The sequence below is a fragment of the Diaphorina citri genome, unplaced genomic scaffold (genome assembly GCF_000475195.1).
Source record: "Diaphorina citri unplaced genomic scaffold, Diaci psyllid genome assembly version 1.1 scaffold845, whole genome shotgun sequence".
Taxonomy (NCBI): domain Eukaryota; kingdom Metazoa; phylum Arthropoda; class Insecta; order Hemiptera; family Psyllidae; genus Diaphorina; species Diaphorina citri.
The window spans coordinates 75,195-100,943 of record NW_007378277.1 but is presented as its reverse complement, the minus strand read 5'-3'; the positions used below and the strand labels follow the sequence as shown (position 1 = coordinate 100,943).

General features: G+C 38.0%; 3 protein-coding genes across 7 annotated transcripts; 2 read left to right on the top strand and 1 right to left on the bottom strand.

Moving 5' to 3' along the window:
- Positions 1 to 162: 162 nt before the first annotated feature.
- On the bottom strand, positions 163 to 20,262 carry LOC103512502 (homocysteine S-methyltransferase YbgG-like). 5 transcript variants are annotated; one of them, XM_026825948.1, is made up of 6 exons: positions 20,253 to 20,262; positions 4,766 to 4,768; positions 1,914 to 2,140; positions 1,341 to 1,484; positions 761 to 1,020; positions 172 to 402 (listed from the first exon to the last, which is right to left on the bottom strand). In XM_026825948.1, exons 3-6 carry the CDS (start codon positions 2,071 to 2,073, stop codon positions 187 to 189), a joined length of 780 nt encoding a protein of 259 aa, XP_026681749.1. In that variant the 5' UTR covers positions 2,074 to 2,140; positions 4,766 to 4,768; positions 20,253 to 20,262; the 3' UTR covers positions 172 to 186. The 5 variants fall into 5 exon arrangements, with proteins under 5 accessions (XP_026681752.1, XP_026681749.1, XP_026681751.1 ...); XM_026825950.1 differs by lacking the exons at positions 4,766 to 4,768; positions 20,253 to 20,262 and adding an exon at positions 2,988 to 3,169 and having other exon boundaries at positions 1,914 to 2,086; XM_017445431.2 differs by lacking the exons at positions 4,766 to 4,768; positions 20,253 to 20,262 and adding an exon at positions 2,988 to 3,167.
- On the top strand, positions 18,129 to 19,307 carry LOC113468777. Its single transcript, XM_026825940.1, has 3 exons — positions 18,129 to 18,338; positions 18,628 to 18,735; positions 19,023 to 19,307. The coding sequence occupies exons 1-3, from the start codon at positions 18,129 to 18,131 to the stop codon at positions 19,305 to 19,307; spliced, it is 603 nt and encodes a 200-aa protein (XP_026681741.1).
- LOC103512501 lies at positions 19,823 to 25,707 on the top strand. Its single transcript, XM_026825938.1, has 5 exons — positions 19,823 to 19,999; positions 23,091 to 23,145; positions 23,727 to 23,902; positions 24,256 to 24,472; positions 24,741 to 25,707. Exons 1-5 carry the CDS (start codon positions 19,852 to 19,854, stop codon positions 25,684 to 25,686), a joined length of 1,542 nt encoding a protein of 513 aa, XP_026681739.1. The 5' UTR covers positions 19,823 to 19,851; the 3' UTR covers positions 25,687 to 25,707.
- Positions 25,708 to 25,749: the final 42 nt, after the last annotated feature.

The following is a 25,749-nucleotide window of genomic DNA, read 5'->3' as shown; positions in this document are numbered from 1 at the left end:
CGCGCTACCCTCCAAGCTAACAAGACTGGCAGTTCGATCAAAAAAAATGTTCTACACACAAAAGAAGTTTTCGCACTAGATTTCGGTTTCAATCGGTCTTTTGGGCTTGCTTTCCTTAGCGAGATTTTTCTGGGTGAAGTCGACAGTTAACTGAACCCCTTGTTTAGATAATATCCAATAAATTACTTACTTCATATGGACACTATCCCATACACCTCCCTTGTTAGGATACACTATGGTTTGTACCGTAGGATGACTTTGTTTTATACATCGGACTAGGGTGGATACATGGCTGGGACGAACACAGTTGACTCCTATAGCTTGTATCTGATCAGGATTAGCGAGCAAACAGGAGGTAACAGCAGAGGAGATCAGTTCCCCGTGACTTGTGTGGGTATCATCCTGTGGGAAATGGAAAAGAGAAAGATCATGTCGTACTGTAGTGCAGGTCATATTACAGTATCCACTTCTAATAATCATCTGCAAAATACCGACCGTTGAACGTACTGTGACAGGAGAGTTGTCGGTTCTCGTTTTACCCAACATCCCTCTTTGAGCAACCTCAAGTCGGGAATTCACCTAACATTTAATTTGACGTAGCAGCATAAAAAGGTTTTGTAATATTTAAAGGTTCGTAACTTTTGCGGAAGTGTGCGAAATGCAAAGTGCACGTTTATAATACGTGGGGTGGTGGTGGTTGTTGTAGCAGTTGTTGGGGGTAAACTTCATATTCATTGCTATATTCGAGTGGTGAACTTACCTTACAGGAAAATGATAGCCACGCCTTCTGGCCGGGGAATTCCCGCAGTAGTTTGACGAGAGCTAAGGCCTCTTTCTCAGCGGGTATGGTTTCTAGGGCCAGATAATCCACGCCTGCTCTCACCAAGGCCTCTACGTTAGGTCGGTGCCAGGCTATAAGGTCGGCCTCTGTCATGGAGTCTACATAATGGCCGCTGTATTCAGAACCATCTCGCAGTACGGTACCGTACGGGCCTATACTAGCGGCCGTCTCTATGTGACCTGTGAGGAGATTGAAGGTTTTATTAAGGTTGATATCAGGTGCTCGTACATAGGTTTATCAGATTAAATTTATGTTAGTTGATTAATTTAATGTTGTTAGGGAGCTCTTTAGAGAAAATTCCTCATCAGAAAAATGAAGACATACTGATTTTTTGTTATGTTAGTTGATGAATTCAATGTTGTTAGGGAGCTCTTTAGAGAAAATTCCTCATCAGAAAAATGAAGACATACTGATTTTTTGTATTTTCACAATCACCCAAGTATGCGGGACTTTGGTGAAGGACCAATATGCACAGCACTTCTCAAGATAAGGCACTTACTTTGGTTTTCTTTATCCTTGGCACTATTCATCAACTGAACTGATTTGTGTAGGAGATCTAGAGCTTCTTGCTCAGAATATCCTAGTTTGGTTAGGTTGTCTACATTGGCTTGATAGCAACTGGATTGAATAATGTCTGCACCAGCTGAAATATGGGGAATTCGATCATGGAAATGTGTTCTTTCTCCCAATAGGTACGAAAAGAAAACATCAAATTTTATGGTGGCAACTCAAAGACCTTCCTGCATTTTCCATGCATCTCACAGTCTCACAGCAGACGTTTTCCTGTCTTTGTGTCTATTAGATGGTTATGCAAAATAGCTATCTATTTGTAAATATTAGCCCGGAGCAGCAAATTATCTAGAGCCGGACCTGACATTAAAACTACTGTTAATAGTTAGCAAAGCAGGACACCGTCCTTAAAAGACTCACTTTAGAATCACCTGATGGATTACAAGTCATCTTGATTAGACTTGCTTGATTATGGAGACTTGTCGCAGAAAGCTGCGAAAGCTCGGAAGAGATTAGGTTGTAAGAAAGATCCGGGGAAGAAAAAAATATGAAATCATCTTACCTCGAATAAAATCTCGATGTGTTTCAACACAGGCTTCTGGTTCTGTGGTCAAATAGACAGAACTCCACAGTGGATGTCCGTCAACATCCTTGATAGTATGTCTTGACACTTGACTCGTGAAACTGCCGTCCAAAAGCTTAACTTTACAAATTTTACTCATTTTCTTTGTAGAACTTTTAGTGGAATTAGTAGAGATGAGTGAACTCAGTCACTTGCCTGTCTTAAAACTAAAAACATTACGAAAGCTATTTGAGTGCCCTAATTGGAAAACGAGTTTTTTTTTCTATACCTACGTCGCGTCCCGTCGAAGTCTATTCGACTTAATACAAACTTTGGGTTATCCGCGGAAATAACTTCTTTCACTGTCACCCACGCCTATAAAGGCTCCGTCAAACAGAACGCAGACTGACCGCATGGACTGACAAGTCCAGGCGGCAATCACGTACAGTTGTATCTTTCAAGTCAAATAGGAGGCGGACTGGACAAACTCAATCCTCGTATTTGACTTGGATGATACAATTGCACAAGATAGAGACCATGGCTATCACGGCGGCAATCACGTACAGTTGTATCTTTCAAGTCAAATAGGAGGCGGACTGGACAAATCAATCCTCGTATTTGACTTGGATGATACAACTGCAGAGACCAGACCGCGTTTTGTTTAACAAAGCCTTAACTGATAGATAGGAGTTGACTATGTAAATAACTTTAAACACATTAACAATAAGTTACTGCAGAGACCAGACCGCGTTTTGTTTAACAAAGCCTTAACTGATAGATAGGAGTTGACTATGTAAATAAATTTAAACACATTAACATTTTAATGAACTCCCCATCCGTGGCACAAGCTCCGGCTTTTACGGATGGGTATACCATTTGTTAACAATTTATTTTGATGAGAGAATTGTTCTGAAAAACCAATGAATGGAAACTTATAAAATAATAAATATAAAATAAATAACAATAAGACTGCAGAGACCAGACCGCGTTTTGTTTAACAAAGCCTTAACTGATAGATAGGAGTTGACTATGTAAATAAATTTAAACACATTAACAATAAGTATAGGTACGAACTGTCAAGTAGGGTCTATTTTCGAGGTGTGTATGAAGGCCTACGAAATTCTGACTGATTGTAATCAGAGTCTCTTTCTGTGATAAAAATCGAGTAGTAATGTACTTGAGCTACTGCTACTCGACTACAGTCAAATAATAATGTACTTGAGCTATTGCTACTCGACTACAGTCAAATTAGACGCAGGTGACAGGTCCTGGGTTTGAGGTTTACAAATTTTAGGCTCATAAGTCATAATAACTGACACTGCCACTTCAATTTCATAGGGCTTATGACGAAAATGGGCTGAAAATCACATTAGAGTTTATTTTTATCATATTCTCCAGCGCATGAGGATAAAATTCCCTCTATTATTGTTATTATCACGTTTTGATGAGCAAAGTTATGTTATCGAAGTTTACAAGGTGAGATGGGGTCAGTGAACGAGGTGAAGCGAAACAGACAAGCGTGGGGGTTATGGGTTTCCATTGAGTTTCAAGGATAAAACATCATTCTTAATCTCTCCCAATTACAACCACTTGAGTGAACTTTTCATCTTGAGATATAAAAATGAAACTAAAAATAACTTTTTGCTTTCTCTCGAAACCTAGAATGCTGTGTGAAAGACCCAATAAAGAATTAAAACTCTGCATTAAGATGAATTAGGATGAGGGACTTCAAAAGGAACCAATAGATCAGTTGATATTGGCTGCTCAAACACCGCGCCGGAGATGAAAAAAAAATAAATCACCCAAATGAGACTACGACGATGTAAAGCACGCAGACCTAAATGCGAGTTCGAGGATAAAAGAAAACCACTTAAATACGAAATTAAATATGGAAGAAAACCATTTAAATGCGAAATTAAATGGGGGAAAAGACCCATCTAAATGTAAAATTAAATGTGGAGAAGAACCATCTAAATGTAAAATTAAATATGGAGAAGAACCATCTAAATGTAAAAATAAATGTGGAGAAGAACCATCAAAATAAATATGAGGGACAATAAACATATAAGTGCGACTTTGAATATCAATGAAAATGAGCAATATCGAGCGCAATATACTCACACTATGTACTTGCTATCATGAATAGAATCATTGAGTTAATTTTGGTTCTACCTATGTGTACTCATATTATCCTGTTGTCGCTAAGCGAACCAAATGTAAAAAATGTTTTTATAACATCCTTGAAAACTTAAACTACGCATCAAACATGTAGAGGAAAACTATCTACATACGATTGAATGACTTAACCTATCTAACTTATGTATACAAAACACTCGGTCAACTCCGGAGTTTGGGTGAACCATTGGTTTTCAAACTCGCGAGTCAACCGAGGATGTTAGAAACCGGCCCTTAACCTATCTAACTTATGTATTAGTTATGTACCTTAATTCCTTTTCAATTCAAATCCTCACTTCCTAATGGTTTTAGTCACTGTGTGTATTCCTTTGTGAAAGAAGGTATTGTCTGCATTTCCTTTTACAGACGGGAACACGTTTATTGGAATTAAAATAGGATATTAACATATCCTATCATTCTGCGGTCAAGATCCGTCATCTCAACTCAAGATGAATAGAATGCGTCCTATTCAAATCCTCACTTCCTAATGGTTTTAGTCACTGTGTGTATTCCTTTGTGAAAGAAGGTATTGTCTGCATTTCCTTTTACAGACGGTAACACGTTTATTGGAATTAAAATAGGATATTAACATATCCCATCATTCTGCGGTCAAGATCCGTCATCTCAACTCAAGATGAATAGAATGCGTCCCCGAATACGACCAAATCCATCAGTACCAGCTCCTTCAGCCAGAATCAACATGGTTAGAATTCTGTTCAAGGTGTGTTTCCTGAGTGGTACGTTTCCCTACGTTTATAATCCTCACTCCAACAAGTACGTATTCTCACCATATCCACCTCAATAAATATTGACGCGGTCAAACTTTCTTGACTTGGCGGGGCGGAGCGTTAATTTAATGAACCTGTTGATAGAAGGCTAGTAGGAGTAATGAAATAAAAACCCAGAATGTATCCTGATAATCAAGTATACAAATACATCGATCAGTTGGAGAAGAGAGTACTTGAGCAGGAGCAACTGATCGCGCTTCTCAATGAGAAGATTCTGAGCCTTTAATGTTATTCCCTTTCTTATAAACATTGCAGGCATTGCTGTTCTGGTGATTTCATTAATTGATTTCTTGATTGGAGTTACTCAGTATCGTTCCATCAGTAAATCGGGCATTGAGTTGTTCTATCAGTTAGGATATTCCACAGTGAAGAGTTCAGCATAATGTTTAATATATTGGACTGTGCATTCATTCATCTTCATAAAACACTACAGCAGATTGTATTACGTATGAAGATTGGGATTAAGAAGGACAAGGCGGGCAAGGATGCTCTGTTAAATGAAAAGAAGAAAGAAATTCTGGAACTTATTGACAAATTCAAGAAGTTAAAGCCAGCCTAGTTAGCTTAGTTGGGAGTGCGTCTGCCTTGTAAGCGCTAGGCCGCGGGTTCGATTCCCGCCCGGGGCGGATTTTATCCTGATGGGATAATGTTCGTTCTCGGAACGGCTGGCTTTCTCCTATCCTGTCTTCCTTCTCTCTCCGATTTCGGGACGATAAGACCCTAGAGTTACAGAACCCGCGGCCTAGCGCTTACAAGGCAGACGCACTACCAACTAAGCTAACTAGGCTGGCTATCTACACGTCTTATGTAGGTACCTATATCTAAAAAAAGGTGACACTATTATAAAACCTGTCAATCACTCTAAAAAATAAAATTAAAGAATTTTTGATTTTGAACCTTTTAAACGAAACAAAGGATTTACCTTTAGTTGATTTTAAACCTTTGAAACAGAACAATAGATTGTCAGGGGTTTACAATCTTGACTTTTCACGCATATGAATATGTATTGATATGCGTGGCAACTGTATTGGGGGATCGTAAAAATAAAATTAAAGAATTTTTGATTTTGAACCTTTTAAACGAAACAAAGGATTTACCTTTAGTTGATTTTAAACCTTTGAAACAGAACAAGAGATTGTCAGGGGTTTACCATCTTGACTTCCCATGCATACGTATGAATGTGTATTGATATACGTGGCAACTGTATTGGGGATCGTAAAGTTTTGAAAGATCGTAACCCAAATTTTAATCAGCGACGTGCCTTGATTTAATGAAGATGTGTACCAAATTTCATCAAAATCAGACCAGGCGGTATTGATATGCGTGGCAACTGTATTCACTGTATTGGGGGATCGTAAAGTTTTGAAAGATCGTAACGGTGGCCCCGTTCAACTTTGGGACCCCAGTCAGCCATCAGCGACGTGCCTTGATTTAATGAAGATGTGTACCAAATTTCATCAAAATCAGACCAGGCAATCGGGAGTTATAGCGGAACATACAGACATCCAAACCAAATGCAAAACGGTCGAGTTAAAACATAGACCTTCACTTCGTTCGGTCAGCTGGCATAATGTAACTGTATCAGAAGTAGTACAGAATATGCAGACTTGCAGACCAGTCCTGGATTGCAGTCAGTTGTAACTGACTGTATGACACCACATTGAGTTCTCATTACTTAAGGTGTGGTCTCTTGTCACTCTCCTTCTAAGAGTCACTCTTCTAACTTGTATTTAGTATGTCGAAGAATAGAAGCAACATTAAAGGAACAATATTGAAGCAGAATCAAAATCATGAATAGCATAAATATGAAATATGAAATATGAATATGAAAAGTACATAAATATGAAAAGCATAAATATGAAAAGTACATTACGTTTACTTTTCTCATGACATGAGTCTAAAAAGTGTGAGTAGTTGAATATTCGTAGATTCGTTCAGCGAAGGTCCACTTTCGAGAAATTGTTTTCTGTTGACACAGAGGCAGAACAAAGAAATAGTTTACTACTGAAGTGGATAATTATTCTATTTATCATAATAACTACAACTATCCTCAGTTGTTATAATAACCGTGTTGTTAAGATGCTGTCTTCCTTCTCTCTTCGATTTCGGGACGATAAGACCATAGCAGTTACAGTTCCCTCTGTCAAACCTCTTAAAAAAGAAAAAAAAATTAAATAACTAGTATTTGAAAAGGTTTGAATAGAGGGAACTCTAACAACGGAAGTCTTATCGTCCTTTCCGAGAACGAACCTCATCTGTTTGGGGTTGGGGTTAAAGTTTGCCCCGGGGCGGGAATCGAACCCGCGACCTAGCACTTCCTTCCAAACTAACTAGGTTGGCTGAAAAAGGTTTGGTAGAGGAAACTTTAACTGCGAAGGTCTTATCGTCCCGAAAGCGAAGAGAAAAGGAAGACGGGATAGGAGGAAGCCAGCCCTTCTCTCTTCGATTTCGGGACGATAAGACCATAGCAGTTACAGTTCCCTCTGTCAAACCTCTTAAAAAAAAAAAAGAAAAAATAAATTAAAGATTCTGGTTTCACAACTTACCAACGAATTCAAACCAGAACTCCTGTTTCTTGTCTTGTGTTATGTCAACTACATTGTCCTCGCGTCTCACTTCTTAATCCGGGTGTTTCAGAACTTTACCCTATACAACTTCTTTCTATATCCCTGTTGGAAATTCAGTAAGTTTACACTTCAGACGTGCTACATTTTTTTCTCCTGTCATTATATTGTTAAGAATGCTACGGCTATACCACGGCTTCTATTCCAGTTTAATCTTTTGCTTTGTGAGCAGAATTTCCTCAACTCCCTTCATCTGTTCTTCATAGTCTCATAGTTTATAAGATTGAGATCAAAGTCATGAGAATTGTGGTAATTAACAAGCAGCTTATCCTCATGATTTTTGCCGTCACTGTACCGTTCATTGCATTGTATTATAAACAGATCAAGATTCGACCTACCGAGTCTTCAGCCGCGTCACTATGGTTACCAAATTACAAAACAACTTACAACAGTTCAATCATAAAACCATTGTTTTCAAAATTCATATCTTTATTTAACAATGAGTAATATTAATGGAGGAATGAATGGTTTTAAATGCAAAATATGTTTTATCCACAAATAGAATTGTATGCCATAATTGTATATTATAAGCTGACAACAGAAACTCTTTTACGAGTATATTAAAAATGACAAAGGAAAAGAACACTTATCAATAAATCCTACACTTAAAGCTATCTTTGTTCTTCCTTAAGATATGAAATTTTAAGCATTTCTATTGAGATCAGCGTGTTTCGAACTTCCTTTATCAGCGAAGAAAAAAAAAAGTGGTTGAGCCCCATATCATTTACATAGTTATTTATTTGTTTTATATAAACGCTAGGCTTAGATCTTTGTTATTCATCTCCATTTAATAAAAAAGCGAAAAACTTAATAAAATAAATCGGAATTATTTAATTGAATGAATCACGTTCTGAGCCCCATTGGCAATGCATTTACTGTTGCTGGCATGTTGACAACATTTTCCTGCAGGGAAAGATATTCAGAACCACTGAGATTTGCTGTCTTTGTATACCCTTTTTGCCAGACATGTTTTGCGGGAGTAAAAGTTGTGATGGAAACTTTAAGTTTCGAATTTAGGATCTTTCGAAAGGTTACCTATTGTAGGTTATATTGAGAGGTTTTTCCAACAATGAAATTGTCAGTCTCAGCCTCTTATAAATAATCTAGAAGGATCTTTCGAAAGGTTACCTATTGTAGGTTATATTGAGAGGTTTTTCCAACAATGAAATTGTCAGTCTCAGCCTCTTATAAATAATTTAGATCCTACGTCCTACGTGAGAGTTAACGATTATGGAATGTTTAACATGTTACTCTCGATTTGCATATTCAGAACCACTGAGATTTGCTGTCTTTGTATACCCTTTTTGCCAGACATGTTTTGCGGGTGTAAAAGTTGTGATGGAAACTTTATGTTTCGAATTTAGGATCTTTCGAAAGGTTACCCATTGTAGGTTATATTGAGAGGTTTTTCCAACTATGAAATTGTCAGTCTCAGCCTCTTATAAATAATTTAGATCCTACGTGAGAGTTAACGATTATGGAATGTTTAACATGTTACTCTCGATTTGTTATAGAATAGCTGAGGATAAAAACCCAATTTAGATAAATTCACTTCATTATACAGTGTAAACGAACCTTATGTGGCGACCCGGTCTTCATGTTTGTTATTTAATTTATCGATATTTTAATATACTGGTTATTTAACTTATTTTATAATTTGACCCCGAAGCTGTCTGAATAGGAATCCGTTGTTCTTGTATGTATTTTAGCTCAGACAGATTTTAATATTGTTATGTAGTCGGTTCTTTTTTTTTTTTAAAGCTAGATTTGGGTTAACTTTGTACCTGATGTAAACATCTGACCCCGAAGCTGTCTGAATAGGAATCCGTTGTTCTTGTATGTATTTTAGCTCAGACAGATTTTAATATTGTTATGTAGTTGGTTCTTTTTTTTAAGCTAGATTTGGGTTAACTTTGTACCTGATGTGAACATCAGTAAGAGTTAAACACAAGGTTGTCTGTAGAAAATGTCCAAGACAATTTTCTTGTTAATGTTCAGTTCTTGTTGTATCAAATGCAGCAAACACTAACTCCAAGTTGTGACATCAGGACAAGTGTACTTGTGTTACGTCCCAAAGAGTCCAAAGACTGGGAACCTTTCTACAAGTTCAAATCCTATTCGTTGTATTTAAATCCCGAATTTCATTTTAATTTAGTCCTTTTTTTTAATTTTTAAAAACCATGTAGGGGGTCAGGGGAAATGTAGGGGGTTGAGGGGAGGATTCTCCTACATTTTGACCCTTAGGTTTGAAGTTTGGACTTCATTTACTCATTTCCCCTTCATTTTCATAAGTGGAAGGTTCTCATCGATTCTTCTGTGATAAGTCACCTCTTCGCGGTTTGCTCGTGGTGTTCGCGGTTATGAGGGAATAATGTAAACATTATTCACATGCAAAATTTTCCTCAGTTGAATCGCGGTTTACAACGAATGTACGTGAAAGCAGATCATTGAAACCACTGGTTATAATGATGATCAAAAGAGATCGACTTTTGAAAATGTGGAAAAAACCTGTTTTTAATGTTGATCAATAATTAGGTAATTACTTAATAAACTTTGAAAATGTGGAAAAAACCTGTTTTTAATGTTGATCAATAATTAATTACTTAATAAATGATTAAATAATACACTTACCAATGAAAAGTGAAGTTTAAAATGAAGTTCACACCTTATAGGTATTTTCACTTTACACACACTTTGAACACTTTACATAACGGGAATCAAGAAAAAAATCTTTGCCAAGATCGTGTCTTGAAACTGCACAAAACACATCCTCTCTCTGCAAATTCCAAAAACACACCGAAATTTTTTTTTCAAAATGATTTTTTATAATGAAGAAAAATTTGAATTTGGCGCCTTTTTTTACAGTAGTATCAAAACAACACGAATATTCAAAAAAATGTTATCAGAAATTAAATAGGATATACGTTTATAGCTTAAAATTAACTAAACATGACCGAGTGATCGACTACTGGTGTAAAGTCGACTACTGGTACATTCACCCTACGTGAAAGCAGATTACCATATAAATGCTTGAGAGCTGTAAGAAGAACTTCCAGGTTTAGTATGTAAGTTACCGCGCGAAGTCATAGCATTACGAATTTATTTACGACACGATAACCGGATCAAGTTGTTTTTGTTATTAATATTTAGCATACTGAGGAAACTAAAGGTAGGTATATGCTGTCCGATAGTATGTAAGTTACCGCGCGAAGTCATAGCATTACGAATTTATTTACGACACGATAACCGGATCAAGTTGTTTTTGTTATTAATATTATTTAGCATACTGAGGAAACTAAAGGTAGGTAACATATGCTGTCCGATTATCTAAAACTGAGAATATCTAATATTCCAGGAGCTATGTACTTACCCTCCAAGATTTTGACATTATCTTTTAAAGACTGACGAACTATTATAGTATGAACTTTAGTAGAATTCATGTTCCTCTGTAAGCACTTTGTGTCATGAAGTCATTTCAAGGCTATAGGAAATTAAATAGATTGTCTTTTGAAGTAGCTATAGCTCCTGAAATGTTAAGATGACCATTGTCAATGTAAATTTTTGCTATAGTGTTGTGTGCTTGTAATTTGATATTGCAGGACATTGTTCACATGCAAAATTTTCCTCAGTTGAATCGCGGTTTACAACGAATGTACGTGAAAGCAGATTACCATATAAATGCTTGAGAGATGTAAGAAGAACTTCCAGGTTTAGTATGTGGGTTACCGCGCGAAGTCATAGCATTACGAATTCATTTACGACAAGATAACCGGAACAAGTTATTATTGTTATTAATATTTAGCATACTGAGGAAACTAAAGGTAGGTATATGCTGTCCGTTTATCTAAAACTGAGGATATCTAATATTCCAGGAGCTACATATGTACAGGTTTAGTATGTAAGTTACCGCGCGAAGTCATAGCATTACGAATTTATTTACGACACGATAACCGGATCAAGTTGTTTTTGTTATTATATAATATTTAGCATACTGAGAAAACTAGGTAAAGGTAGGTAATATATGCTGTCCGATTATCTAAAACTGAGGATATCTAATATTCCAGGAGCTATGTACCTAACATCCAAGATTTTGACATTATCTTTTGAAGACTGACGAAGTATTATAGTATGAACTTTAGTAGAATTCATGTTCCTCTGTAAGCACATTGTGTCATGAAGTCATTTCAAGTCTCTAGGAAATTAAATAGATTGTCTTTTGAAGTAGCTAGCTCCTGAAATGTTAAGATGACCATTGTCAATGTAAATTTTTGCTATAGTGTTATGGAAGTTTTTTTTTTTTTTTTTTCAAAATTGATAATGATAGACTCACTCTTTATAACGGATAGGTAGAAGCTTGTGAGGATATTTTGTCTGTACCCACTTTTGAGAAATTTTCCAGTGAGCATTTAGCCTAGGGCTTATTTCTGAAAGTAACTTTGCATTTCCTTTGTAATATTATGTCATCGAACTAAATCGATGTGCGAATTGTAAAGTGTGAAATTTTCAATGGAGTAGCCCACGATTTGTATTTAGACTCATATCTAGGAGTTATTTTAAGAGATATTATAGGGAAGAAGATTACCTTCTTGAAGGTATTAGTTCGGTAGGTGAATAATTCATCGCAGTAGTATTGTTTTCCTAGTGACTAGGAAATTTTAGGTCATGAGGTTACATTCCTAGTCATTGCAGTAGATGTTTATTTGAATACTTGGCGAAAGTAACTAATGAAATTGGTCTAAAGAAAGCCATAAAAAAAGAAAAAAAAACCTAATCTAATATCTTGTTCTAACAAAGGTCTTCGTAATTATGTAGTTTTGTGTCAGATGAGTTTCTTATAATACACCAATAACAAGGTTACATTCAAGGTAATTTTACCTTTGATATTGTTTAACTTGAAATTTATTACAAAATTTGTAACGCTCTATTTATCCATCCCTATTAGAATATTATCGCTTCAAACAGCAAAATCGCCTATCGATCATTTTCTAAATTCGACAGAGGCAAAAAACGATGCCATTTTGACTTTTTCTCCTAAGCTGCCTTCGCAAAGGTGTCATTTGTGGTGTTAGCTTTAGGATATTTCACTCCGGATATCATTTTCCCTCAACCAGATTCACCGCATAATGTTGACAGGTAGGATCGAAGTTGAGCTTGTTGGTCATGCCAGACGGTCGCAGGTTCGATTCCCAGAGTCAACAAAAACAAATTGGTCTCTACCTTCAAGTGGCAACTTCTGATTTTTCAAACCGCAACTAGGAGAATGATTATTTATCTTAACTTAATAAATAAAAAAAACTCTTGAGTTTTAGTTTTACAAATTAATAAATAAAAAAGCTCTTGAAGAACATGCACGGTTTCAAAACCAAATGTCTGACCAAGAACAAACCCCCTGACTCAATCCTATACATGGCAGACAATGATTTTTCATTAATATAAAAAAAAACTTTTAGTTTTACAAAAAATTTGTAAAACTAAAAGTCAAGAGTATTAGAATATTATCGCTTCAAACAGCAAAATCGCCTATCGATCATTTTCCAAATTCGACAGAGGCAAAAAACGATGCCATTTTGACTGTTTCTCCTAAGCTGCCTTCGCAAAGGTGTCATTTGTGGTGTTAGCTTTAGGATTTTTGATATTAGAATATTATCGCTTCAAACAGCAAAATCGCCTATCGATCATTTTCCAAATTCGACAGAGGCAAAAAACGATGCCATTTTGACTTTTTCTCCTAAGCTACCTTCGCAAAGGTGTCATTTGTGGTGTTAGCTTTAGGATTTTGAAAATTCAAAAATGCTATAACCTCATTTTCGAGGAAAAAATGGTTGATGGGCAATTTTGTCTTTTAAAGGATCATTAAACACAAATTGAATATCTTATTGACATTTTATTTTTGTGAATGCAATCATTCAATACAGTGCCCTTAACATAATTTTACTTTAAGGCTAACTTAACATAAGCATTTGCATTTTATTCGCCTATTACCTACATTTAAACACTTTGTTTTTGGTCTTTGACTACTTTTTTTGTAAAGTTCTTTGTTTTTTAAACATTACCACATGTTATCTTGAGTCTTTGTTATGTTCCCTTCCCCATAACTGTTACGCTCGTTTGAGTTTGATGATATAAAATAATCACGAAAAAAAAAAAAAATTAAACATTACCACATGTTATCTTGAGTCTTTGTTATGTTCCCTTCCCCATAACTGTTACGCTCGTTTGAGTTTGATGATATAAAATATTCCCCATAACTGTTACGCTCGTTTGAGTTTGATGATATAAAATAATCACGAAAAAAATAAAAAATAATAATAAATGTTACCTAGGTGTCAAAACTGACGACCTAAGGAGTTTAGTGATCAGACGCGGTGAACTTAGGTGTTCCAAAATCTCCAACGACCGACCCAAATTTTCTTTCTATTTTGGCATAACTTCATAAATTATTCCATATTTGGGTTTGAACTACTCTTATTTTGGTACATTTTATTGTAAAACGTGAGTGCAATAGCTATTTTAAGCAACGAAACTCAAACTATTCATACAAAATTTCGGTAAATTGGCAATACGCAGAAACAATTTGGCTTTTTGACGGACCTATATTGTACCTACAGGAACCATAAGGAATATTTCAGTAGATACAGTATCATAACATTCATAACCTATAACAATATTGACATCAACCTCAGCGGTTCAGTGATTAGCACGGTGGTTTTTTAATTTTGGTGGTTCGAGCCAATGTTGAGTCATAAAATCGGCAGTATCTGCGGTTGTTCACGGTATTCGCGGATTGTTCGCGGTATTCGCGGTTTGTTCTCGGTATCCGCGGTTTGTTCGCGGTATCCGCGTTTTGTTCGCGGAATTCGCGGTTTGTTCTCGGTATCCGCGGTTTGTTCGCGGTATCCGCGGATTGTTCGCGGTATTCGCGGATTGTTAGCGGTATTCGCGATTTGTTCGCGGTATCCGCGGTTTGTTCGCGGTATTCGCGGTTTGTTCTCGGTATCCGCGGTTTGTTCGTGGTATTCGCGGATTGTTCTTCAAAAATGTTACCCCAAGTATTATTTTAGTCACTAATATTCTATTTGTTATAATCCTCTAAATTTACTTCGTTACTATTTTATCAAATTTTATGTTGGCATTTATTGTTAATTCATTACAATGTATTTGTTTCGTTATTTTGGCATCTTGAACCTTGGTCTAACTATTCCGATGTTTGCCGATGGCTTTGATAATGATGAAGAAGCAGAAAATGGCTTTCTTTGTATTAAAAAAAAAAAAGAAAAAACAGTTCTATTTAATCTATACTTTGGAGTCCTTGTGCAAACCGAAAACAGCGAATCTCTTGGAACAAATGCTACTAAGTGCAGGAGTTGTGAATTCAATTCTAGCTAGGTCCATTTTACCCCACTTTTAGCGTTGTAGTGAGATCGGGGCTGAACATTTCATATTCATAATTTCATAGCCTTCTTCCTCATATTTATGCCGTTTTAATCCTCCTATTTTTTATTTCTTGTAAATAATTTCAACAAATCGTTCAACATGTAAACGGTACTTATCACGCGGCTTAATTACCAAAGTCATTGCAACCAAAAGGTCACTCCAGTCAGCAAAAGGTCCATTTGGTTACTGGGACATCTTGGACTTAGTTCATACAAGGAGGGTTACGGATTTACCTCGCAGCCTTTGATACAAGTAAAGCCATTTGAAATCCTCAAAATACTGAGCGTGATGAGAAAGATTGACCGTTGTGCGCCCCCAAAAAGGGCTTTCTATTAATTTTAACTACAGGGACACCCACTTTAGCTGCAAAGGCCAATTGGTCAGGGTTACCCTGGCCGGCGCCCCCAAAAAGGGCTTTCTATTAATTTTAACTACAGGGACACCCACTTTAGCTGCAAAGGCCAATTGGTCAGGGTTACCCTGGCCATTTTGCTGGAATTTCCTAGTTTCCTACCCTATTTTCCGAGTGCACCATATTTAGATCCCCTTGCATAATTCCAGTATTTCATCGCCCTTGTTTTTTCAAGAATTTTCATCACTCAATTTTGAGTAGGAATTTTATGTTTGACATTTCCGAGGTCCCGAGTGTAATATCTTATTGGATGATTTCAATTGAACAAACAATATCTCCGTAAATAGGAGTGAATTTTAGTTAATAGGTTGAAATTGTTGAAACAGATCTCAACTGTAAAGTTGGAATATTTTTAATGCCTAAATAAATACCAATTATTATAAATTTGTAATTAATAAATAAATACTAATTCTACATTTAGTCCAAAAAAGGCATTACACACCGGGGCCTCTTCAGTTAATCTTAGTTGTTATGTAGGCACCAACATAATTGTTCCATCATTTACATAGTTATTTATTTGTTTTATATAAACGCTAGGCTTAGATCTTTGTTATTCATCTCCATTTAATAAAAAAGCGAAAAACCTAATAAAATAAATCGGAATTATTTAATTGAATGAATCACGTTTCATTGTTTTCTTATTTTCAATTATTTTCGATGACTTATTTGTATAGTTAATTAGCACTTCTTTAAATATTTATTTACTTCAAATTTCTATTCTACCCAATACATTTTTCAAGAGGGTTAAGGAAACCATTTGTCCTCTCCTATTTAGAAAAAACTTAATGGTCACGTTTCATTGTTTTCTTATTTTCAATTATTTTCGATGACTTATTTGTATAGTTAATTAGCACTTCTTTAAATATTTATTTACTTCCAATTTCTGTTCTACCCAATACATTTTTCAAGAGGGTTAAGGAAACCATTTGTCCTCTCCTATTCAGAAAAAACATAATGATAATACACATGTGTTAATCCAATTATCGAAATCACAAAGGATTGTACCATTACATGTGTAAATAAAATTTCAATTCACAAAGCAGTGAGTGTATCCGCGGTTTGTTCGCGATATTCGCAGTTATGGGTTCGATCTCAGGCAAACGCAGATTTTTTTCAGCTCTTTTTTTACCGCAAATGATTGATGAAACCAAAATTTTTGCATGCGGCCGGTCCTAAAATTTTTAGTTTCTATTGATTGTATAGCTCACAATTTTTGCCTGCGGCGCTGTTCCTCATTCTTTTCGCAAACCTTCATCCCCCAGGATGTGTGAATGTGTAGACCGAAAAATTACTAAAAAAAATGCGGCGCAGTTATTTCATGTGCAAATGGAGGACTTAAGCCCTTACCCTAGTGGGATGAAAAAAGATTAGAGAATTAATGTTGAACAGGCTTGGGAACATTACTTGAAGAAGAAAAGACTTAAGCCCTTACCCTAGTGGGATGAAAAAAGATTAGAGAATTAATGTTGAACAGGCTTGGGAACATTACTTGAAGAAAAAAAAAACTGTTGTGACGCAGTGGGAATAGGGTGGAAAATCTTGAAAAAGTAGACTGGAAATTTGGAAAAAATGGACTGGAAAACCGGGAAAAGTCAGGGAATTTTATTTTTCCATTTTGGTAGACACCCTGGATCTGGATGAGGGTTTTTAGAAATTTTCTATGTCACTTTTCGAAAATCATTTTTCGGTCTCACTAATGCGTTTGATGCTCTTCATTCCTCAGATCAACGGCATCCGATATTTCTCACCAGCCACCACCTCCGTGCCGGGCTCTGAACCCTCGACCCCATAACTGGGAGCCCCTGGCATGACCGCCACGGAACTGTGCGATGTCATGCTGCCCCTGCCCACTTCAGCGTGAGGGGGAGGACCACAGGGAACACTCCTGGGTCCGGATGACTAATCTGAGGCCGTTCTGGGCGCGTTTACACCGAGTAATAGTGTATGAGGACCACAGGGAACACTCCTGGGTCCGGATGACTAATCTGAGGCCGTTCTGGGCGCGTTTACACCGAGTAATAGTGTAGTCAGAGCATCAAGCTAAAGAAGCCGAGTTTTTATGCGACCAAGTACCGCGTTAAGTGAGGAAATTAGCAAAATCCATAATCACAATCTGAAGTGTGTCTAAAGACCCGAAGTCAGAGCATCAAGCTAAAGAAGCCGAGTTTTTATGCGACCAAGTACCGCGTTAAGTGAGGAAATTAGCATAATCCATAATCACAATCCGATAAAGCAGTGAGTTCAACTAATGTGATTACCTTGCCACCTCTATTATTAGGGTACACTTACTCATATTACCTCCGACTGAAGAAATTACCTGGGGGAACTTTAAATGACAAAATCACGTCACCCTTACTTACCTCAAGGAGTGTGAATTATTTGTGTCTAAAGACCCGAAGTCAGAGCATCAAGCTAAAGAAGCCGAGTTTTTATGCGACCAAGTACCGCGTTAAGTGAGGAAATTAGCAAAATCCATAATCACAATCCGAAAAAAAATCTCTCTTTTATTTTCACTAAGTAAATTTCTACTGTTCCAAATGCACCTTTACTGCCAATAAATCCAGTATGGCAAAACCCTCCCTTCTGTTTCTACTACCTCTGTATGCTATCAGCATCTCATGCTGTCCCAGCTTAGTACAAACGAAAGCACTACTGAATTTTCACTGGAATGAGTTGGACCCGAGAGAGGTTGCTCTGATAGAATGTACCATTCAAGTTATTGAGCAATCACTAATTAAATTTCTACTGTTCCAAATGCACCTTTACTGCCAATAAATCCAGTATGGCAAAACCCTCCCTTCTGTTTCTACTACCTTTGTATGCTATCAGCATCTCATGCTGTCCCAGCTTAGTACAAACGAAAGGACTACTGAATTTTCACTGGAATGAGTTGGACCCGAGAGAGGTTGCTCTGATAGAATGTACCATTCAAGTTATTGAGCAGTATTCCCAGTTCAGAAATGTGATTCTAGTGGAGGAGTATGAACCAGAGGTGAGTCAAATGAATAGCAGTATTTACCGTATTCCCAGTTCAGAAATGTGATTCTAGTGGAGGAGTATGAACCAGAGGTGGGTCAAATGTATAGCAGTATTAGCAATATTCCCAGTTCAGAAATGTGATTCTAGTGGAGGAGTATGAACCAGAGGTGGGTCAAATGTATAGCAGTATTTATTTTCCTAAACTGCATGGCACACAATGTGCGCCTTAGTTTAACCTTATGTACGGGTTTCGTGAAACTCGTTTCACTAGTGTGCATTGAGCCTTATTCATCACTAATCAGCTAAAGCCACTACAGTCGCATCGATTTCTGATAGAATGTACCATTCAAGTTATTGAGCAGTATTCCCAGTTCAGAAATGTGATTCTAGTGGAGGAGTATGAACCAGAGGTGAGTTAAATGAATAGAAGTATTTACCTATTTTCCTAAACTGTATGGCACACAATGTGCGCCTTGGTTTAACCTTGTGTACGGGTTTCGTGAAACTCGTTTCACTAGTGTGCATTGAGCCTTATTCATCACTAATCAGCTAAAGCCACTACAATCGCATCGATCAGCTGGAATAATTGGACTTTTCCCATTTCAGTCTTCTTCTTTTTCTTCGCCTTTTCCCGTGTACAGACGGGGTCGGCGTTTTTCGTCAGCCTCTCAATCAGCCTAAACTTTTTCCATTCCAGTATGCTCCAGAAAATCTGGACGGTTCCACAGCCTACATCTTCTCTCACACAGACCTTCTGGTCAGACTTCAACACCCAGTCCTTCTCATGGATGAAGACAGTCTGGAGGATATGCAAGGATTCTTTGTCCTGTTCACCTACTTTCTGGATGAGGCGTTCACGCATATCTTCTCTCAAATCCGGATGTCTAAGAACAACAGGTTCCTCATTGTACTCCTGGGAAATCACAGAGTAACACCGGTGCAACTGTTCGAGGTAAACATAAAGCCTCTGGAATCCGTTTGATTGTACCTAAAGCTGTGTCCACACATAGTCGACGATCGACTGGAAAAAAAGTTCTTTTTTTATGTGTGGACACAGCTTGAAGATAGAAAAACAAGCCTCATTGTACTCCTGGGAAATCACAGAGTAACACCGTGGCAACTGTATGAGGTAAACGTAAAGCCTCTGGAATCCGTTTGATTGTACCTAAAGCTGTGTCCACACATAGTCGACGATCGACTGGGAAAAAAAGTTCTTTTTTTATGTGTGGACACAGCTTGAAGATAGAAAAACAAGCCTTCAAATCAGTACTAGCTACCCCTTAGGGGATGGATAAAATCCGCCCCGGGCGGGAATCGAACCCGCGGCCTAGCGCTTACAAGGCAGACGCGCTACCAACTAAGCTAACTAGGCTGGCTCTCTCAAACATTTTTAGTACGATTTTCATGAAAACAAAATTGTTTAACACACAAAGGGAATTTTGAAATTTGTCCATCTTTTTCCCATTTTTTTTTTTTTCCAACACTTACTCGTATTTTGATTTTCAGGTGTGGATCTGTATGACGAAATGTCCAAGATGAAGAACATGCATGGTTTCAAAATCAAATGTCTGACCAAGAACAAACCCCCTGACTCAGTCCTATACATGGCAGACAATGATTGGGTGTCTTCCGGTCTAGGCGTCAATCTCTTGCGAGAAATTTACCAGAAAATGAATTTCACTCCCTCTCACGCCTCAAAGATCCTGTTAAAGACAGAATATACAACTTAATAGAAGAAAATTTGAGCGAGACGCAGATGGGATTCAGAGGAGGAAAAGGATGCCGCGATGCAATTTCAGCCATGAGAGTGTTACTGGAAAAGAAGGTAGAAAAAGGACAAGATATTTTCCTGACCTTTATCGACTATGAAAAGGCATTTGATAACGTGAGCCATGAAAAACTTGTTTCTATCCTCCGTAACATAAACTTACCTCAAGCGGACATCAGACTGATTGAAGAATTGTACTGGGGACAAAAAGGGAAAGTCAGAACTTCTTTAGGATTATCCGAAGACTTCACCATCTCCAAAGGCACTCGTCAAGGCTGTATTATCTCTCCTCTGCTTTTCAACATTTATGTTGAACAAATCATTAAGGAATCCATTGCCGATAATGAACATGGAGTCACTATCAATAACCGAGTGATAAACAACTTGAGGTACGCTGATGATTTGGTATTGTTATCATCCGATAGGAATGGTTTAAAAACACTCCTAAAGAAGTTACATGATGCCTCCACAAAGTATAATATGAAAATTAATGTGAAGAAATCGAAGTACATGAGAATGAGCAAAAAAGAACATAGAAGACTCACAAACATCGATGTCAATGGACAAGTATTTGAAGAGGTGGCAAAATATAAATATTTAGGAAGTGAAATAACTAATGATGGACGCTGCCAAGTAGAAATCAACAAGAGGATAGGCATAGCGAAAAATGCCTTCTGGAAACACCGAGATCTAATGACAAGAAATATATCCAAGACCACTAAACTTAGACTTCTGAAGACATACGTATTTTCCATATTAACATACGGCTGCGAAGCTTGGACTATACACCCCGAATTCGGAAAGAAAATAACGTCATTTGAACTTTGGTGCTACAGAAGGATGTTGAAGGTGTCATGGGTCGACAAGATTACCAACGTGGAAATATTGAGAAGAATGGGAAAGTCTACTCCAGAACTTCTGAAAGACATAAGAGAAAGAAAATTAAAGTTTGCAGGACATATGATGCGAGGATCGAGTGGGCAGCTACTATTGGATATCATAGAAGGAGATGTTGAAGGACCAAGACCAAGAGGACGACCAAGAAGAATGTGGCTGGACGATGTGAAAGAATGGTTAGGAGTGAGAAGCTATGAAGAGTGCAAGGAGCTGGCAATGAACCGAGAACTTTTTAGAACAACAGTTACAAGACGTCTAGCAACCATCGACCACGATGACGCTACATGATGATGATGATGATGATGATGATGGAAGATGGAAAGTAGATAAGTAGTATGATGTGTTTCATTGTGGTGTGGCATGTGAACAAATGTTGCAGATACTTACCTAAGTACACCAGAATCATCGTAACGAACATGAGTTTGACCAGAAGGTTCTCTTTTCGCTTATAAGCAACTACAACTTGGTTCTTTGTATGGTAAATACACACGGCTTCGAAAAAGTCGACAATACGCAGAAATTTGGTCAGGTTGAGTTTCAAATAAACCGACTCACATGTGTATATAAGCAACAGAACCGTCTCAATGGATCGCTCACATAACTCAGCCACATCTCGTATGGAATAGAACAACGTGTTAACTAACAAACTCATCGTGCTGATTAACATGAGCATGTTGACACCGGTGGAATAATAGCTATGAGCAACATTCTTCCAGGGTTCCTTGTAGAAAGCAGGCAGACTGATGAGTCCCATGATATGGGCCACTTTGAGTATGGATTTCCAAGTATGCTCATGAGCATGTTGACACCGGTGGAATAATAGCTATGAGCAACATTCTTCCAGGGTTCCTTGTAGAAATAAGGCAGACTGATGAGTCCCATGATATGGGCCACTTTAAGTATGGATTTCCAAGCATGCTTATCCCGTCGTATGTTGTAAGTCATAGTAAGGAAGATGTATCTCAGGATAGAATTTCCTCAGGTTACACGCTAGGTGTGGTAATGTGGTTAGAACAAGTGGTACTAGAATGTTAAATGCACTAGTTACCGACGCGACCGTACCGCTAAGGGTATATAATATGCATCGAAAAAATTGAGTACGGTACCTAATATTAACAGTTAATAGCAATCAAAAAACATTTCCCGACAATAGAAAATAAAGACTCACCATGATATGGACAAAAATAATACAAAGTAAAAAAAAAGTTCACTAAATACGAGTATTACATTACAGGTAGGTAGGTATACTGGACACCTACACCTATATATTATTAGGTACTATTTAAATTACAACATAATCACATGATCATAACCGTGCGTGTTACAAAATAAAAGTTGTCTAACAATACCTATACCGTACAACGATAACAGTACTGCATTTGGATAAATGACTGGTAGGTATAACGGAAAAAAAAACACTGTCCTAAGATATCCTACACCTGAGCTGAAGTGCTCTTTTGGTACTTATTCATCATGGCTGTAAGGGACAACTGGATTACCAAAGGTCCGGTTAGGTCCAACTGGCAAAAATATGAGCGAATGTCTCTACACAAGAGAATTGTTATTTATTAACAATGAAACAACTGACTTGTGTGGTCTGTGCCGTAATATGTCCATCCCGTAGTTTATTCCTTATCAGATGGACGATAAAGAACACAATACTTCTCATGTAGGTGCTGGGCTGCAGGGTATTTCCCTTAATGTATCTACTTCTTCCCACCATTTCACCTGCAGATTTGGCTACGACATTTCCCCCAACATGAATTCCCTCATCATAGGCGCTCTCACCATTAGAGAGGTAGACTTGGCTTTCGGTGTCTTCTCACATCTCCTCTACCAAAGTCCTACCACTGAGTTCTCAGCTTCGGCCGCTGAAGAGTGTTTCACGTTTGCCGTCCCCGCCAATGCTGGTGAGTGAGTCTTCCCAGGATGGTCCAACCATCCTGGACCCAACAGCCTTGTGGACCAATCCAGTAGAGGTGGCGCAGCTCCTGGGCTTAGAGACGGAGAAGTAGTCGCCAACGTTAACAACCGCAGGGTTTCTTTCATAGTCAAAAGAACGTACTATTTATTGGGGAATTTGAGTCTCTTTTAACTAAGATTTCACTCCGGATATCATTTTCCCTCAACCAGATTCACCGCATAATGTTGACAGGTAGGATCGAAGTTGAGCTTGTTGGTCATGCCATACGGTCGCAGGTTCGATTCCCAGAGTCAACAAAAACAAATTGGTCTTTACCTTCAAGTGGCAACTTCTGATTTTTCAAACCGCAACTAGGAGAATGATTATTTATCTTAACTTAATAAATAAAAAAACTCTTGAGTTTTAGTTTTACAAATTAATAAATAAAAAACTCTTGCCTTTTTGTTTTACAAATACCTAATTTGTAAAACTAAAAGTCAAGAGTTTTTTTTATTTATTAAGTTATTGAAAGTTTTACCAAGTGTTATTTTGGTCCTATTATAATTAAAGGTTATTTATCTACTTCTTTTATTTTTACCTCATCCGGCCGGGGCGTCCGGGGGGGGTTCACCAGGAATAATCATGTTTCATTGCCTTTTATTATTTATTAACAATGAAACAACTGACTTGTGTGGTCTGTGCCGTAGTATGTCCATCCCGTAGTTTATTCCTTATCAGATGGACGATAAAGAACACAATACTTCTCATTTAGGTGCTGGGCTGCAGGGTATTTCCCTTAATGTATCTACTTCTTCCCACCATTTCACCTGCAGATTTGGCTACGACATTTCCCCCAACATGAATTCCCTCATCATAGGCGCTCTCACCATTCGAGAGGTAGACTTGGCTTTCGGTGTCTTCTCACATCTCCTCTATCAAAGTCCTACCACTGAGTTCTCAACTTCGGCCGCTGAAGAGTGTTTCACGTTTGCCGTCCCCGCCAATGCTGGTGAGTGAGTTTTCCCAGGATGGTCCAACCATCCTGGACCCAACAGCCTTGTGGACCAATCCAGTAGAGGTGGCGCAGCTCCTGGGCTTAGAGACGGAGAAGTAGTCGCCAACGTTAACAACCGCAGGGTTTCTTTCATAGTCAAAAGAACGTACTATTTATTGGGGAATTTGAGTCTCTTTTAACTAAGTTAACTTCAGTGATCCACGGTCTCCACGAAGAACCAGTTCATTCAACTTGCTATCACCACGCCTCTAGTTCAATAGAACATTGATCACATTGCAGTATCCCCAAACAGCGATTAATGACAACATAAGGTGAACTATAACGAAACCTTTTTCTTCTCCTTCCAGGAAGGCCCCCATCCATTTGGAGCGATTTCATCAATGAATTCCGCCCCATGGTGTGGTTCCTCTTAGGCGTGACCTTTGTCGTCAACGTGTTTGTTTGGTATTTGGCGACCAAATGGCAACTCTCTAAGGATTCTCGGATTCTATCCTCTCATCTCGGTGAAGATAGAAGGAGAATATTGGTCTCGACAACGCAGAGTAATGGAGACACTGGGAACTGGTGTGGTTCCTCTTAGGCGTGACCTTTGTCGTCAACGTGTTTGTTTGGTATTTGGCGACCAAATGGCAACTCTCTAAGGATTCTCGTATTCTATCCTCTTATCTCGGTGAAGATAGAAGGAGAATATTGGTCTCGACAACGACTGATGAGTCCCATGATATGGGCCACTTTAAGTATGGATTTCCAAGCATGCTTATCCCGTCGTATGTTGTAAGTCATAGTAAGGAAGATGTATCTCAGGATAGAATTTCCTCAGGTTACACGCTAGGTGTGGTAATGTGGTTAGAACAAGTGGTACTAGAATGTTAAATGCACTAGTTACCGACGCGACCGTACCGCTAAAGGTATATAATATGCATCGAAAAAATTGTGTGTCAAATGCCCAGACCTTACTGGCTTGTAGAAGTAGAAACCCAAGGATAACTAGTAAGGATTCATCAGAAGATAGTAAGATCACCCTAGAGCAGGTGATCTTCTTCGAGATTGCGTTAACCCTAGGCATCCCCATGCTGAACAAGGTGGGGAACAGATGGCTCATGAGATTCCTAGTCATCCAATATGTCTTCTTCTGTCTAATAACCTCCCAGGCATACCTTGGCTCCCTAGGCAGCTTCATGACCTACCCGGATGAGAAGGGCCAAATCAACACCCCTGAGGAACTCTATGATAGAAACCTCAAGCTCACGGGTGTCCTACAGTCCAAACGTATCCTAGAGCGTGCCTTCTCCAAACAAGAGATTCTGAAGAAGTTATCCAAGAGGTATAAGTTCTACTCTGGGTATTATGATGATCTCATGTTAGATATACATCATGGGAGGAACACAAGTACCTTCGCAACGTCCAGGTTCCTTCAGTTCTACATCAACAATAACCACATCCTGAAGAATAACCCAGACAGTATCTACCTCTTCCCCAAGTGCACAGTGACTAGTTACTCCTCCCCGTTCCTGTTTCAGAAAGGATCCCCGTTCATAGACCCCATTAATAAAATCCTTCACAGGATCATTGAGTCAGGGATTACTAAGAAGTGGTACGAATCTTCAACCCCGCGGAAAATGGTATCAAAGCGAGATCCTGTTCATCGTTTGGATTTGAGCCAAATCCTGGGGGTATTCGTTATCCTTCTAATGCTCCTGGGGATTTCCATGGTCGTTTTCCTTTTAGAACTTGTGACGCATAGCTATTATAAAAGGAACGAGAACAATAATCTCTAACCATTTACGTTCGTAGGTTCCATGGTCGTTTTCCTTTTAGAACTTGTGACGCATAGCTATTAT

Excerpts from the sequence above, each read along its gene's own strand:
- LOC113468777 (XM_026825940.1), top strand. The coding sequence starts at position 18,129 with ATGGCAAAACCCTCCCTTCTGTTTCTACTACCTTTGTATGCTATCAGC. Across the intron at positions 18,339-18,627 it reads TGGAGGAGTATGAACCAGAG|CTAAAGCCACTACAGTCGCA; the intron begins GTGAGTCAAATG and ends ATCACTAATCAG. Across the intron at positions 18,736-19,022 it reads TGGAGGAGTATGAACCAGAG|TATGCTCCAGAAAATCTGGA; the intron begins GTGAGTTAAATG and ends TTTCCATTCCAG.
- LOC103512501 (XM_026825938.1), top strand. The coding sequence starts at position 19,852 with ATGTCCAAGATGAAGAACATGCATGGTTTCAAAATCAAATGTCTGACC. Across the intron at positions 23,146-23,726 it reads TCACCGCATAATGTTGACAG|ATTTGGCTACGACATTTCCC; the intron begins GTAGGATCGAAG and ends TTTCACCTGCAG. Across the intron at positions 23,903-24,255 it reads TGCCGTCCCCGCCAATGCTG|GAAGGCCCCCATCCATTTGG; the intron begins GTGAGTGAGTTT and ends TTCTCCTTCCAG.
- LOC103512502 (XM_026825948.1), bottom strand. The coding sequence starts at position 2,073 with ATGAGTAAAATTTGTAAAGTTAAGCTTTTGGACGGCAGTTTCACGAGT. Across the intron at positions 1,485-1,913 it reads ACATCGAGATTTTATTCGAG|CTGGTGCAGACATTATTCAA; the intron begins GTAAGATGATTT and ends CCCATATTTCAG. Across the intron at positions 403-760 it reads GGCTATCATTTTCCTGTAAG|GATGATACCCACACAAGTCA; the intron begins GTAAGTTCACCA and ends CATTTCCCACAG.